This window comes from Balaenoptera borealis (genome assembly GCF_965194805.1).
Source record: "Balaenoptera borealis genome assembly, chromosome: 8".
NCBI lineage: Eukaryota > Metazoa > Chordata > Mammalia > Artiodactyla > Balaenopteridae > Balaenoptera > Balaenoptera borealis.
Window position 1 is genome coordinate 73654606 of NC_138865.1, and position 16292 is coordinate 73670897.

Below are 16292 nucleotides of genomic sequence, written 5' to 3' on the forward strand. Positions count from 1 at the left end.
TTCCAGGCAGATGGAATAGTTTGTGCTCAGGATCTAGGGCAGAATTAAATTTGTTGTTTCTGAGGAACAGAAAAATGGTAATGTGGCTGGAGTGAAATGAGGTATTTGTTGTAGGACTTTGGAAGATACCACTTACTTGGTTCCTTGATACCATTTACTTTTTGTTCCTGATTTGGTGTTCTTTTAATTATGACTAGCTAATGAATTTTATCAGCATCTATTGAATTGATCATATTATTTTAATTGTTAAATTCAGTTAATTTCCTGATATTCACCCAGTTTTGCATTCTTAGAATAAATGCAGTATAGTCATAATTTTTGCATTGCTAGATTTGCTTTTCTAATGTTTTATTTAGGATTTTTACATCTGTATTTTGTTTGTGAAATATCTGTTGTTTGAAGGTTTGGTTAAACTTACTGATAAAATCATCTGGGCCTCGAGTTTTTTTGTTTTTTAATTTTTTAACTATTGATTTAATTTAATTAATGATAATGGATTATTTAGTTTTTCTATTTCTTGAATCATCATGGTAGTTTATACTTTCCTAAAAGAATTTTTCATCTTAGCTTTTAATTTTATTGGGCTGAATAATAGCTTCTTATGTAACTTTATTAAATTTGTATTATGTTGTCTCAGATATAATATATATTATCTAAGTGTCTTCTGTAGTTGTATTCCCCTCTTTCATTCATGTTTTTTTCATGATTTGGAAAAAATTGATTTGTTAGTTTTATTAGTCTTTTTTAATGAATTAACTTTTTGCATTGTTATTTCTGTCTTACATCATTGCTTTCTATTTCATTAATTTTTACTCTTACCTTTACTAATTTTTCTTTAAACTTTTGGTTTCTTTTGTTCTAATTTCTTGAAATGGATATTTATTGTACTAATTTTCAGTCTTTTGTTTTTTCCCTGATATAAATAGTTAAGGTTAAAAATTTCCCTCTCAGTATTGCTTTAGTTCCATCTCCCAAATTTTGGTATATTGTGTTTTCGTACTTTTCAGTTGTGAATTTTTTTTTCATTTTCTTTTTGAGTTCATAAATTAAAAGTTGTTTCAGATTCTAATGTAGTGATTTTCCTGTTATATTTTAGTATTGATTTCCACTTTGATAATAGTGTGGTAAAAGAAAGAGAGAGAGAGAGAGAGAGATGGTCTCTATGTTCTCAATCCTTTGAAATTTGTTGAGACTTATTACTTGTACTGAGCTTTTGTAATTGTTACTTGTTTGGTTGAAAGAATGAGAATTCTGCTGTTGTATGTGCAATGTTCAGTATTTGTCCATTAGTTCAAGCTTATTAGTTATATTGCTAAATCTTCTGTATTTTAGCTGATTGCAGTTGTCAGATCAATTCCTTAATTACTGAGAAAAGTGTATTACACTATCCCTTTATGTAGATTCATCAGTTACCCTTGTTCTCTGTCAATTTTTGCTTTATATATTTTCAGGACATTATTGAATTCTTTATTGTTATGTGCTGATTTCTTCATCTTTCGAGGCTTCTTGCTTTAGAATCTGTTTAATTTGCTATTAATGAATGTACTTAGCAGCTTTCTCTTTAAATATTTTCCTGGTTATCTTTCATTCATTTCAAGTTTTTAATATCTTTTTTATCTTATTTAAACAAGGATAGCTGGGTGGTGTTTTTCATATAGTCTTTTAAATAATACATACAGTTCATTTATTGTAATTACTTATACATCTGGACTTATTTTTACTGCCTTATTCTGTGCCTTTAATTTGGCCCACTTTTCAGTATTTGTTTCCTCTCTTGCCTTCATTTGGATTTTTTTGTTTGGTTAATTTTTCTTTTTTTATTGTTTTGGAAATTATGCATTGTTCTCTTGTTTTAATGGTTATTAGAATTTTTAACAAATACTTTAATAGAGTCTAGACTTAATTAAATTTTCATCTTCTACTGAATAAATATCTTAGAGTGCTTTTTATAACTTTTTTTCTGAATTTATATGCTACTTTAATTCTGTCTTGTTTCTTAAACTCTTCAAGACATAATAACTATTATTAACTTAAACTGTAATGTTTGTTTAGAATTACACCACATATTTTCTGTTTGCCTTGCTTTTCATTCTTTCTTGCATTTGTTTTCTTCCCTCTGGGATCACTTTCTGCCAGAGGACAGTCTTTAAAGTTTCCTTTAATGAAGCTCTTCTAACACTCGGTTTTTGTCTGTAAATATCTTGCTCTAAATCTTGAAAGATGTACTTGCTTTATATAAAATTCTACACTGATAGATCTTTTCTCAGCACATGCAAAGTATTCTATTGTCTTCTGTTGTGAATCTAATCTTAGTTTCTTTGTTAGTAATTGTTTTTGGTGTTTTATAGTTTCACATATATTTATGTGTGGATTTATTTTTTATTTATTTTGCTGTGATTTCTTCTTAAATCTGTAGTTTGGAAAATTCTTATCTGTTATTTCTCCAAATACTGCCACTGACCCATTCTTGGCCTCCCTTCCTTCCAGAACTCTTACAAGACAGATATTAGGCTTTCTTAGTCATCCATGTCTCTTAACATCTTTCATATTTTTCATCTTTTTATGTCTACGTTGCATTCTAGATCCATTTCTCTTTGGTTCTTTTTCATATCATTTATTTATATTTTCAATCTTTTATTTCTTAAAATATAATAAACGTATTTATACTTGAGTCCTTTGATTCCAATATGATTTTACTTTCTATTTCTGCTAGTTCTTACTCTTGAAGCTTTGTTTTCTTGCGTGTGTGTTTCCAGCGAGCTTCTCCTTTCTCTTGGAACTTTATCTGTGTTAAACTCTTTGATGATAAAGGTAGATTCCTGCAGAGAGAATTTTTGTTAACTTCTGTTAGAGATCATTGGATACTTTTAAACCAGTATCTCAATACACAGAATTCTCAGTTTGAGGGTTTTTGAACCTCCTTACGTCTGTCATGTAACTTCAAGATACAAATCTGTTTGAGAGTGACTTGGGGTTAGTAACTCTCAGGGTAAAATTTTTCTTCATTTCCAGTTCGAGTCATAGTTTGATACAGGCAAGTTTGCCTTGCTGTGGGTGATGGTGGTGGTGGAGGTAATGGAGTAATTCTAGTTTACCCTCACAGTGACAGTATAGCCTTTTGGGGATGGTTTCTTTTTTCCTTTTTGTTTCTTTTTTTTTTTTTTTAATTAAAGTATAGTTGATTTACAATGTTGTGCTAATTTCTGCTGTACAGCAAAGTGACTCAGTTATACACATATATACACCTTCTTTTTTATATTCTTTTCCATTATGGATTATCCCAGGAGATTGGATATAGTTCCCTGTGCTATACAGTAGGACCTTGTTGTTTATCCATTCTAGATGTAATAGTTTGCATCTACTATCCCCAAATTCCCAGCCAATCCTTCTCCCACCCCTCCTCCCCCTTGGCAACCACAGGTCTGTTCTCTATGACTGTGAGTCTGTTTCTGTTTTGTAGATAGGTTCATTTGTGCCATATTTTAGATTCCACATATAAGTGATATCATATGGTATTTGTCTTTCTCTTTCTGACTTACTTAGTGTGATAATCTCTAGTTGCATCCATGTTGCTGCAAATGACATTATTCTGTTCTTTTTTATGGCTGAGTAGTATTCCATTGTGTATATATATACCACATCTTCTTTATCCATTCATCTGTTGATGGACATTTAGGTTGTTTCCATGTCTTAGCTATCATGAATGGTAGTGCTCTGAACATTGGGGTGCATATATCTTTTTGAATTATAGTTTTCTCCAGATATATGCCCAGCAGTGGCTTGCTGGATCATATGGTAATTCTATTTTTAGTTTTCTGAGGAACCTCCATACTGTTTTCCTTAGTGGCTGTACCAAATTACATTCCCACCAACAGTGTAGGAGGGTTCCCTTTTCTTCACACCCTCTCCAGCATTTATTTGTAGACTTTTTAATGATGGCCATTGTGATCGGCATGAGGTGGTACCTTGTTGTGCTTTTGGTTTGCATTTACTCTAATAATTAGTGATGTTGAACATCTTTTCATGTGCCTACTGGCCATCTGTATGTCTTCTTTGGAGAAATATCTATTTAGGTCTCCTGTCCATTTTTCAATTGGGTTGTTTGTCTTTTTGTTATTGAGCTGTATGAGTTGTTTGTATATTTTGGAAGTTAAGGCCTTGTCAATCACATTGTTTGCAAATATTTTCTCATTCTGTGGGTTGTCTTTTCATTTTGTTTATGGTTTCCTTTGTTGTGCAAAAGCTTGTAAGTTTGATTAGGTCCCATTTGTTTATTTTTGTTTTTATTTCTATTGCCTTGGGAGGCTGACCTAAGAAAACACTTGTACGATTTATGTCAGAGAATGTTTTGCCTATGCTCTCTTCTAGTAGTTTTATGGTGTCATGTCTTACATTTAAGTCTTTAAGCTATTTTGAGTTTGTTTTTGTGCATAGTGTGAGGGTGTGTTCTAACTTCATTGATTTACATGCAACTGTCCAACTTTTCCAGTACCACTTGCTGAAGAGATTGTCTTTTTCCCATTTTATATTCTTGCCTCCTTTGTCAAAGATTGACTGTAGGTGTGTGGGTTTATTTCTGGGCTCTCTATTTTATTCCACTGATCCATATGTCTGTTTTTGTACCAATACCACACTGTTTTGATTATTGTAGCTTTGTAGTATTGTCTGAAGTCTGGGAGGGTTATACCTCCTGCTTTGTTTTTTTTCCTCAGGATTCCTTTAGCAATTCTGGGTCTTCTATGGTTCCGTATAAATTTTTGTATTATTTGTTCTAGTTATGTGAAAAATGTCATGGGTGACTTGCTAGGGATCGCATTAAATCTGTAGATTGCTTTGGATAGGATGGCCATTTTAACAATATTAATTCTTCCTCTCCAAGAGCATGGGATATCTTTTCATTTCTTTGAATCCTCTTTGATTTCCTTTATTAATGTTTTATAGTTCTCAGCATATAAGTCTTTCACCTCCTTGGTCAGGTTTATTCCTAAGGGTTTTTTTTGGTGCAATTTTTAAAGGGATTGTTTTTTTACATTCCCTTTCTAATATTTCATTGTTAATATAAAGAAATGCAACTGATTTCTGAATGTTAATCTTGTATTCTGCTACTTTGCTGAATTCATTTATCAGATCTAGTGGCTTTTGTGTGGTGTCCTTAGGGTTTTCTATGTATACTATCATGTCATCTACATATAGTAAATATTTTACCTCTTCCCTTCCAATTTGGATACTTTTTATTTCTTTTTCTTTTCTGAGTGCTGTGGCTAGGACTTGCAATACTAGGTTGAATAGAAGAGTTGAGAGTGGTGATCCTTGTCTTCTTCCAGGTTTTAGTGAGAAGGCTTTCCGCTTTTCACCACTGAGTATTATATTGGCTGTGGGTTTGTCATAAATGACTTCTATTATGTCGAGATATGTGCCCTCTATACCCACTTTGGTAAGAGTTTTCATCATGAATGGATGTTGAATTTCGTCAAATCCTTTTTCTGTATCTATTGAGATGATGATGTGGTTTTCGACTTTTGTTTTGTTAATGTGGTGTATTAACATTGATTGATTTGCATATATTGAATCATCCTTGTGAACTTGAGATGAATCCCACTTGGTCATGGTGTATGATCTTTTTTATGTATTGTTGGATTTGGTTTGCTAATATTTTGTTGAGAACTTTTGCATCTATACTAATCAAAGATGTTATAATTTTCTTTTTTGGTGATGTCTTTGTCTGGTTTTGGTATTAGGGTGACGGTGGCTTCATAGAATGTCTTTGAGAGTGTTCCCTCCTCGTCAGTCTTTTGAAAGAGTTTTAGAAGGATCAGTATAAGTATGATCTTTGTATGTTTGGTAGAATTCGCCTGTGAAGCCATCTGGTCCTGGACTTTTGTTTGTAGGGAGTTTTTTTGTTTTGTTTTATTTTTTAATTACAGATTCTATTTCACCTCTAGTGATAGATCTGTTCAAATTATCTTTCTTCTTGATTCAGTTTTGGTGGGCTCTGTGTTTCTAGAAAGTTGTCCATTTCTTACAGGTTGTCAACTTTGTTGGCATATAATTATTCATAGTATTCTCTTATGGTTTTTTGTATTTCTGCAGTATCGGTTGAGATTTCTCCTTTTTCATTTCTTATTTTGTTTATTTGGATTCTCTCTTTTTTCTTCTTGGTGAGCCTGGCCAGAGACATGTCAATTTTGTTTACCCTTTCAAAGAACCAGCTCTTGGTTTTACTAATTTTTTTCTGTTGTGTTTTTAATGTCTATTTTATTTATTTCCTCTCTGTTCTTTATTATTTCCTTCCTTCTGCTGACTTTAGGTTTTGTTTATTCTTCTTTTTCTAATTCTTTTAGGTGGTAGGTTAGGTTGTTTATTTGAGGTTTTTCTTATTTTTTGAGGAAGGCCTGTATCGCTGTGAACTTCCCTCTAAGAGCTGCTTTTGCTGCCTCTCATAGATTTTGTATGGTTGTGTTTTCATTGCCATTTGTCTCCAGGTATTTTTAATTTCCCTTTTGATTTCCTCATTGACCCATTGATTTTTTAGTAGCATGTTATTTAGTCTCCATGTAATTTTTTTTTCTCATTTCTTTTCCTGTGGTTGATTTCTTGTTTCATGCCATTGTGGTTGGAGAAGATCCTTGAAATAATTTCTGTACTCTTAAATTTGTTGAGGTTAGTTTTGTGCCCTAGTATGTGGTCAGTCCTAGAGAATATTCCATGTACACTTGAAAAGAATGTGTATTCTGGGTTTTTTTTGGATGTAATGTTCTGAAAATATCAATTAAGTCTAACTGTTCTGTTGTATCATTCAGGATCTCTGTTACCTTATTGATTTTCTGTCTAGAAGATCTGTTTGTTGATGTGAGTGGGGTGTTAAAGTCTCCTATTATTGTATTCCCATCAATTTCTGCCTTTATGTCTGCTAGTATGTTTTATGTATTTGTATTCTCCTATATTAGGTGCATATATGTTGAAGAGGGTAAAATCCTCTTCTTGTATTGACCTTTTTATCATTATATAGTATCCTTCTTTATCTTTCTTTATGGCCTCTGTTTTAAAATCTATTTTGTCTGATACGCTTATTGTGACTCCCGCTTTCTTGTCATTTCCGTTTGCATGAAATATCTTTTTCCATCCCCTTGCTTTCAGTCTGTTTGTGTCCTTTGCCCTAAGGTGGATCTCTTGTAGGCAGCATATTGTAGGCTCTTGTTTTTTCATCTAGTTGGCCACTCTGTGTCTTTTTTTGGAGCATTTAGTCCATTGACATTTAAGGTAATTATTGATACATATATATTTATTGCCACTTTAAACCTTGTTTTCCAGTTGATTGTATGTTTCTTCTTTCTTCCTTTCCTTTTTTGTTTTTGTGATTTGATTACTTTCTTTTATTTTATGCTTGTGTTCTCTTCTTTTTGGTTTTTGTGAATCTATTGTATGTTTTTGATTTATGGTTGCCCTGTTTTTCAAGTATGTTAACCCCTTCTTATATCTGCTTGCTTTAGACTGATAGTCATACAGGCTCAAACACAGTCTAAAAAAAAAAAGAATCTACATTTTCTTACTCTTCTTCCCCACATTTTATGATTTTGATGTCCTTTTTTTACATCTTCATGTTTATACTTTTGCTGTTCCTTGTCTTTATCGTAGCTTTCACAAATAGGTCTTTTATTGTTTTTCTTTTTGATCTGTATACTGGCTTATTTAAGTGGTTTACTTTCCAATTGTGATTTCCTCCTTCCTATATCTTCTTGCTTTTTTCTATTTAGAGAAGACCTTTCAATATTTCTTTTAGGATAGGTTTAGTATCGCTTTATTCTTTTAGTTTTTGATTGTCTGAGAAATTCTTTCTCTCTCCTTCTATTCTAAACGATAATCTTGCTAGGTAGAGTATTCTAGGTTGCAGATTTTTCCGTTTTAAGACTTTGAATATATTTTGCCACTCCCTTCTGGCCTGCAGTGTTTCTGTAGAGAAATCGGCTGATAGTCTTAGGGGGGTTCCCTTGATATTAACTCTTTGCTTTTCTCTTGCTGCTTTTAGAATCTTCTCTTTATTTTTAACTTTTGCCATTTTTATTATAATATGTCTTGATGTAGGTCTGTTTGGGTTCATCTTGTTTGGGACCTTCTGTTTCCTGTATCTGGATATCTGTTTCCTTCTTTAGGTTTGAGAAGTTTTCAGTAGTTTCTTCAAATACATTTTCAATTCCCTTTTCTCTTTCTTCTCCTTCTGGAATCCTTGTTATATGTAGATTGGCATGCTTTGTATTATCCCATAGGTCTCTTATATTGCTTTCTTTTTTTTTTTTCCCATTTGGCTTTCTGTCTGCTGTTTTGATCAGGTAATTTCCATTATTCTATCTTCCAGATCACTTACTCTTTCTTCTGCATTATTCATTCTGCTATTCATTGCCTTTAGCTCAACTTTTGTCTCGGCAAGTGAATTTTCTAATTTTTCTTGTCTCTTCCTTATAGTTTCTACTTCCTTTTTACAGTAATTTGCATTCCTGTTGATAGCCTTTCTTAATTCCTTCAGTATTTTTGTTACCTTCTTTTTGAACTTGGTGTCTGTTAGACTGAAGAGGTCTGTTTCATTGTTCCTTCAGGGGAATTCTCTCGGTCTTTTCACTGGGAATGGTTCCTCTTATATCTCTCTTACTCTGTGTGTTTAGGAGAAACAATTATGTACCGTAGTCTTGGAGGGCTAATTATATGCAGGAGTGTCCCTGTGTAGCTTGTGTGCATTTAATATTTTTTTGGTGTGAGGGTTGCTTTTGGTTTGGATGCTTGCCGTCTCTTTCCTCAGCATGTACTGGCTGTTATCCCTTGATAGGGGCTATGCAGGTGCACTGCCCGTGCACGCTTCCAGGAGGTGGGGGAAGCAACCAGCACCCACTCATGGGACCCTTGGCAGCGGCAGCACTCCATACCCATCTGTGGAGTCCTAGATGGCAGTGGTAGCTCACACCCATCCCTGGAGCTCTTGTAGGTGGTGCCCTGCCGCCTGAAAGCACGCGTGCAGAGAAAGGAACTTCTATGGCAGTCCCACCCCTCTCCTCACACACACCCCAACAATGGCACCTTGTCTCTCTGGTGGTCCCAGGCTTCTTCCCATGCTGCTGATTGCCAGTGAAGAAGATGGATGAATAGATAGGAGGTGTGAAGCAGTAGTACTTTTAAAAGCAAGAAATAAGTAAATACCCTTCTTTCAGATTTTCTGTTGTTTAATGTTCCTTATAGTCATGTGGTACAGTCTCCTCTGAATTCAGAGTGGTGGAGTGTAAGTTGAGGAAACCATGGGCCACCTGTATGGGCAGGCTGATTTTGATGTCTGGAAATGCATATGTAAGAGTTAGTTTTCATTCATACATTTTCCAAGTAGAGAGAGTTTCGAGGTTTAACTGTTACATGTTTTTATATACCAACCCATTTAAAATTGTAGTCAACACACGTGATTGGAGTGTAGCATAATGATTAAAGGATAAATAACTCCTCTGGCAGTGTTTGGGAATTAGTATTGGCATTTGTTTTTATTTTAACAGTTTAAATAATTTCAAATGTTGAAAGAGTAATAACCTGCAGGTGGTCAGTTACGTATTATCACTAATAAAATGTCAGGCTTTCCTTCTTTGGAGGGGCCAAAATGTCAAAAGGAGTAAAAATTATAATAATAATCCTATGTGGCAATCTTTGATGCAAGAGAATTTTAGAAATTTTATTTCTAAAATAATGTATGTATTTTGAGTATAAAGGTTTTTAATTTATTTTTTAACTAGGTTCAGGACATCTGGAAATCTTGTAATCACTCGTGAGATTGATGTGGCAAAAAATCAGTCCTTTTGGTTCATCAACAAAAAATCTACAACTCAGAAAGTAGTAGAAGAGCAGGTTGCAGCCTTAAATATTCAAGTGGGCAATCTTTGCCAGTTTCTACCTCAGGTATGAGAGAATTAAATGTAAAGGTGGGAAAATTTTGTGTATGTTTCCTCTTTATGTCATATAAGAATGTAAATACTTTTTAAGAGTATTGTAATGTTTACTATTTAAAATGAGCATAGTGGTCTTAATACTAACAGTTCTTTGTAAAAGGTAGCATCTCATCTCTTACAGTATAATCTTACTAATTTGTAGTAATTTGGAAATAATCAATTAATAAGTCTGTTAAAGTATTGTAAAGGAAATAAAGGTATTATTTTTAAGTACAGAGAGTAACTTGAACAGCTGTGTGCTCCCATTCATAGACTCGTAAAATTTTGTTAATAAACAACTTCTTAATCAGTGTATTTGTATAAAATATTTTATATACTAAGACTTTTAAATCTATAGGTGTGCCTTCTAAAAACCTTTCATATTTTAAGTTTGTTTAGTAAAAATAAAACATCCTGATATTGCATGTTATATGTTAAAATCAGATCTTTTAAATTTGTCTTTGAATGCAGTCTAGTGACTGAATTATAGTTCATTTTTTTCTTCAGAAACAATGATGATTTGATTACTATGTCCAAGTGAAAGAGAAGTTAAAATTTGCAAGTATTTATCAGCTGATAGAAGACTATCTACAGAAGTAGATGTTTAAAATTGCTCTGTGTTTTTTTTTTTAACTTCTAGTATTCCATTCCAAATTATGTGTAGTAGATAATCATTTCAGTCCAGGGGAGTATTTTTTCTTTTATTTCCAAACTATTTGTTAAATGTGTATAGAACTTTCAACCTGGAAATATTGACATCGAAATTTTTTTAAGGTTCTCAAAAAGATGACAGTTTATACCCTAAGTTTATTATTTTAAAGAATGATATATGAAGGACAGGGTTTATATTAAGATTCACATCTCAAAATAAAGGGTTTTTTTCTTTTAAATGAGTTTCTTCTTGACAAGTATCACTGAGTGAAAAATGTTTTGAAGATATTTATAAACGATAATATTAACTGATATTTAAGGTTTTTGCTCTAGGATAAAGTTGGAGAATTTGCTAAACTCAGTAAAATTGAACTCCTTGAAGCTACTGAGAAGTCAATTGGTCCTCCAGAAATGCACAAATACCACTGTGAACTCAAAAACTTCAGGGAGAAAGAAAAACAACTAGAGGTATTTATAAATAGACAACTCATTTTGTGTCTGTCATTGATTTCTATGTCTCAAAATGTGGGAAAGTAAATAGTAGTTCTGATTCATTGAGTGTATTCATATATTTGTGATTTTTTTCCACCTAGGATTTTGTTGCTAACATTAATTAAGTTAGGTGACAAAAAGTGGGAATGGATTTTATATAAAGTTTGACATTTTTGACTATCATTTCATCAAATATATGTTATTAATTGAATTTCTAAAGCAGCAGTCCCCAACCTTTTTGGCACCAGGGACCGGATTCATGGAAGGCAGTTTTTCTATGGACGGGGTGAGGGGTGGGAGATGGTTCAGGCAGTAATACGAGCGTTGGGGAGCAGCAGATGAAGCTTCACTCGCTTGCCTCCTGCTGTGCGGCCTGGTTCTTAACAGGCCGCGGACCGCTACCGGTCCACAGACTGGGGATTGGGGACCCCTGTTCTAAAGAACCAATAATAGTATTATAAAGTATTTTTTTTCTCTCAGTAAGTTTCAGTGTTATTCTTTTATTCATTCAGTATTTACTAAACACCTGCTGTATGCCAGGCACTGTGTAAGGCTTTGGGTAATACAGCAGATATGTAGCTTTTAATATAGTGTCTCTGTTGAGCCAGTTCTCATATTTTTTTCAGTTGTGTGAGGATGGACTTTGTAAAAGAACTGTACATTTAGTTGCAGTGTTTGATTTTTTATTTTCACCTTTAATAAATAAATTAAAATGTTCTTTTATATCATATCATTTGAAAAGGTGTTTTATTTAATGAATCATTTTCCGTATCTCAGCAGCTAAAATAAATTCAGTAAATTTTTGTAATGAGAAGTCTTGTAAACAAATGCTTTCTCTTAAACTGTAACTGCCTATACTTGATAATGAGTTTTATTATAATTTAATACTATTTTTATTGTTATACTTATTCAGAGTGAATGGCCAAAGGAGTCGTAATTATTTTATCCTACTTTATATACTCTGTCGGTCCTTTTACTTTTCCCCACGTCAAACAATCTTAACACACCCCTCTGAAACACTCACTGAAACTACCTACCAAACGCTGAAAGAAAACAAACGTATTCTACTAAGCTCTGAGTACATTTTTGGCATTTGTTAATTCACAATATAAAGGCTGAATTTTAGCTTTCCTTTATCTCATTTCTAAGTCCTTCAGTCATTGGTATTTATAACATAGTAATCATAATAATACCACTCTTCATTTGTATGTGATGTTAGAGCTTTTGTTGAGCTTTCACCTATAGTAAGTTGAGTTGCTTCTACCCTTGAGGTGAATGGGGCAGATACCTCTCTTCTCTTTAGGCAAGAAGAGTCCAGGCTTAGAGTTGTGTCAGGGCTTCCTCACAGTCCCATAATTAATAAATAGTAGAACCTAGACCAGAATTCAGGTGTGCACATTAGTTTCACACAGTTCTTAAGAACTCCTATGGAATCATTTATTGTGAAATTTTGCTAGCACTGTACATTTTTCATTATTAAAAGCTTTGACCTTTTGTCTTTCTTCAGTTAAACTAATTGTTAAATAAATATTTATTTTAGACCTCATGCAAAGAGAAAACTGAATATCTAGAGAAGATGGTTCAGAGGAATGAAAGATATAAACAAGATGTGGAGAGGTTTTATGAACGTAAGCGACATTTAGATTTGATTGAGATGCTTGAAGCAAAAAGGCCATGGGTGGTAAGTGTGAGTTATTAAAGGTGAAAATAGTGATTCTTTAATTAGCAGAAAAGTTATAAAGAAGGCATTAATTACTGTGTATTCAAATTAGGTGCTTTTGTTCATTTTTGCTTTGTATATCATACATAGTAACATTTATCTCTTTCTTTGTGTTATTATATAACTGTGTTCTATGTTGTTGTTATTGCATAACAGATAACAGTTGATTAAGTCTGTGCCCTTAATTTTTCCAGATTTGAGTCAACAGATAGTTTTGTTTTATAAAATGTTAATGAGCTAAAAATGTTTACATATGTAAAAATTAAATCTTTGAGTGTCCTCAGGTCACAGAATTTACTTTGAGTGTGCTACTAATATCAGCTTCAGCTACAGACAAAGTTGAAGGATATTAATTGTAATCTTCTGCTCATTATGCTTCATAAGCTTACTGAGGCTCCTGTTTTTAGTCACTCTGTGATGTATACTGTTTAAAACCAGTTTGGGCCAAAGATTCATTTCCCTCAGTACATTACTTTTCAGTGGGTGGAACAAAATAAGAAAGTTTAATAATGTTTTTAAGGCTAGGATGGAAATAATTATTAGATTGGAGAAATATGTGGCTTTATTTGTGAACCTTCTCCCACCCACCCTAACCCCACCACCCCTGCTTCACCCTATCCTTTTCCGTAATTCCATTTTCTTAAACTTTTTTCTTTCTTCAGCTCATTTTGATTAGGTTTATCCTATGTCCATTATTATTCTTGCACCTGCTTTATGTTTGTCTTTTGAAGTCTTTTGATTTCTCCCTTTTCTTTCAAGATTGATTTCAATCTTTTTTCATTTTTTCCTTTTTTTGATTTACTGTAATGTTTATTTGTATTCTTTTCTTACCTTTCTTCATCCCATTCATTCTTACTATATGCTCTCTTAGCACTCCACTTAAATTTTTTAGCAAATATTTATTAATTCCTGTGACGTGACAAGCATCATTTTCACCTGGATGCTATATTTTGTTTTTCTCTTGAGCCATTTTACTTTTGTTTTTTCATTTTTATTTTTCATAACTGAGTTTCTTTTGGTTCTTTATATGTTTTTGAATCCCTTCTTTATTGAGAGACTAGAGGAGATCCTAGTGTTAGAAGCCGTTAGGATGTAAGTTTCAATAACAGGAAGGGATGGAAGACAGAGAGTCTGCCCTAGTGATAGAGATAAGTGCTCAGTGAGTATCACTGAGTTAATCATTATGTTGGTATTTACTATTTCTCAAGTTGTTTCAGAGGGCAAATTTTTTATTAATAGACCTGCCAAAGGGATTCAAAACTGTCTTTTTCATAGATTTGGTTTCTGCTTGTACCTTGATTTTAGTATTTGTGTTACTTTAAGCTAGGAGTGCATTAACTTCTCTTTCTTGAATTCGTTACAAGGAATATGAAAATGTTCGTCAGGAATATGAAGAAGTAAAATTAGCTCGGGACCGAGCAAAGGATGAGGTCAGAAAACTTAAAGAAGGGCAGATTCCTATAACACAACGTATTGAAGAAACTGAAAGGCAGCGTCACAATTTGGAGGCTCGAATCAAAGAGAAGGTACTTTTCTGGCTCAATTTTGGATTTCCTGTATTTTATTTTAGCAAATACAAAAATATTTTGCAGGTCTTTTAAAATGTTTTGTAGATTTACTTGTTAACTTTAGTTCCTTAAGTTCTTTTACTAGGAATTCTACTACCACAGGTCTTTCAAGGTCCTAATCATCACTTGCTACTTTATAGGAGCTTGCTACTCTATAGAAATTCCAAGATATAAAAAGAGAAAAATGAAATGTGATTGTTTTTAATAACAGGAGGATCAGAGTAGTATTCCTAGAAACATTTAACTCCCTTTGTGAATTTATTATACATGCTTTGTAACTATATACCCATTTGGAGGAATGTAATATAAAAATCCTGATGTTTCTTGGAATAAATAATATAATGGCATATGGAATTTTCCCGATATTTTGAAAATGTAAATTTAAATTTTTTGTGATCATGGCTTTTAACGTTTAGGTGAGATTTTGGAGTCAGATATTGTTTTGAGAATGGACCCTGCAATTCTATATAATCGTTTCTAGGATAAAATAACATGAGGAAATAAATGTGAAGAGATACAGAAACATATGTATGCATATTGCTGCAGCTGTTTTTAATATCTATATGAATAACCTTTCATAGATTTTCAAATAATTGTTGGTATTTTGGGTGATAATTGTGAATTTAGTTTGAAAGAAATCATGGAAAATCATTGTGGGTAAACTTACATAGCAACTTAATATTTGGATGAGTGGGATCACATAATTGCCTTGCTTGAATTTTTAACTAACTTCCCCTCTTCTGGTTCAATCTTACAGGCAACAGATATTAAGGAGACATCTCAAAAATGCAAACAAAAGCAAGATGTTATAGAAAGGAAAGATAAACATGTAAGATCTTGTATTGAAATTTTTGTTATGTTAATTTGCCCTAACTTTTGTGTTCAGGTGTAGATTATGAGACACCTTCTTGTTTGGGAATTGTCTGAGATCCTCCTCATTCTCTATTTCTTAATCTGTGAGGGGGAACTAAGCTTTGGAAGTATAGCACTTGCACAGAGGATAAATGGGGAAAATGGCTCTGAACTACTCATAGGTATGCATTATAGGGTGCAATAGATATGTATTTAATAGGGTGATGGTAAAATTGGATTTAGTTATCTTAATAGCAGAAATTAAATTATAAGGGATTTATTCTGTTGTTTGTTTATATTAAGAGTTGGGTATTTAAAAAGCTGATTATAAATTCATTGTGCATGGATGGGACTTGATGACAAAATTATTTTAGGATAATTGGGCAAGAAAGTGGGCTTTTTAGCTAACGGATCCCCAAATGTATCTGGAGTTCTGTTCTCCAGGACCATTCAGAAACTAAAGTTTGAATTACCTTTCTTAGGGATAGATGCATGTCTTGAAGCATTCCTGGTGTTTAAAGCATGACGTTAATCTCTCAGTTTTCAGCCTCACCCCTTTTCCTATGCCTTTATCTTCAAGTTCCAATCCGCTTTCATTTAACTTCTCCAGAGAATAAACCTCACATTTTCATGACAGAAGCTTGCTTGCTAGCATTAGTGCTCAAGGTGTGTGCATAGAGGTGGTGTGAAGGCATTGGGGTAGGAGGCTAGTGTAGGGTTGGTAGGGGTAATTCTCTATGTGGGGTGTGTGTGTGTCTCTCTCTTTTTTTTTTTTTTTAATTTACTTTGGAAGGCTCAACAATAATGTATTTATAGCAAAATCTCCTTTCTCTAAATCCCTCTAAAGTATGTACAGGGCAGTCACCATTGTATACAAATAGCTGGTGGAGAAATAGAGACTCCACAAAATTAAACGACTTGCAGAACTCAGAAGTAGCTCCCAGTGCCGCACTCTACTTTCCCCAATATAAAATAACATTTTCCATAAAAATCTTACTTAATATGTAATGTCTTTATACTTGAAATTTCCTAGTTCTAAGAGTCTCCAGGATATTT

The 16292-nt window shown here is 33.2% G+C and overlaps 1 protein-coding gene across 5 annotated transcripts in view; it reads left to right on the forward strand.

Annotated features, from left to right (window-relative positions):
• Nucleotides 1-16292, forward strand: part of SMC5 (structural maintenance of chromosomes 5) — a 96477-nt gene that overhangs the window by 22359 nt on the left and 57826 nt on the right. For 4 of the 5 annotated variants that reach the window (XR_014247837.1, XM_082403646.1, XM_082403647.1 and 1 more), the window contains exons 4-8: nucleotides 9762-9924; nucleotides 10938-11072; nucleotides 12637-12777; nucleotides 14181-14342; nucleotides 15142-15213. Coding sequence is in view for 4 of the 5 variants with exons in the window: in XM_082403646.1 (XP_082259772.1) it covers nucleotides 9762-9924; nucleotides 10938-11072; nucleotides 12637-12777; nucleotides 14181-14342; nucleotides 15142-15213 (673 nt within the window). In the remaining variant the exon portion in view is untranslated. Of the gene's footprint in view, nucleotides 1-9088; nucleotides 9179-9761; nucleotides 9925-10937; nucleotides 11073-12636; nucleotides 12778-14180; nucleotides 14343-15141; nucleotides 15214-16292 lie in introns of all 5 variants that reach the window. The other variant, XM_082403649.1, reaches the window with a different exon arrangement.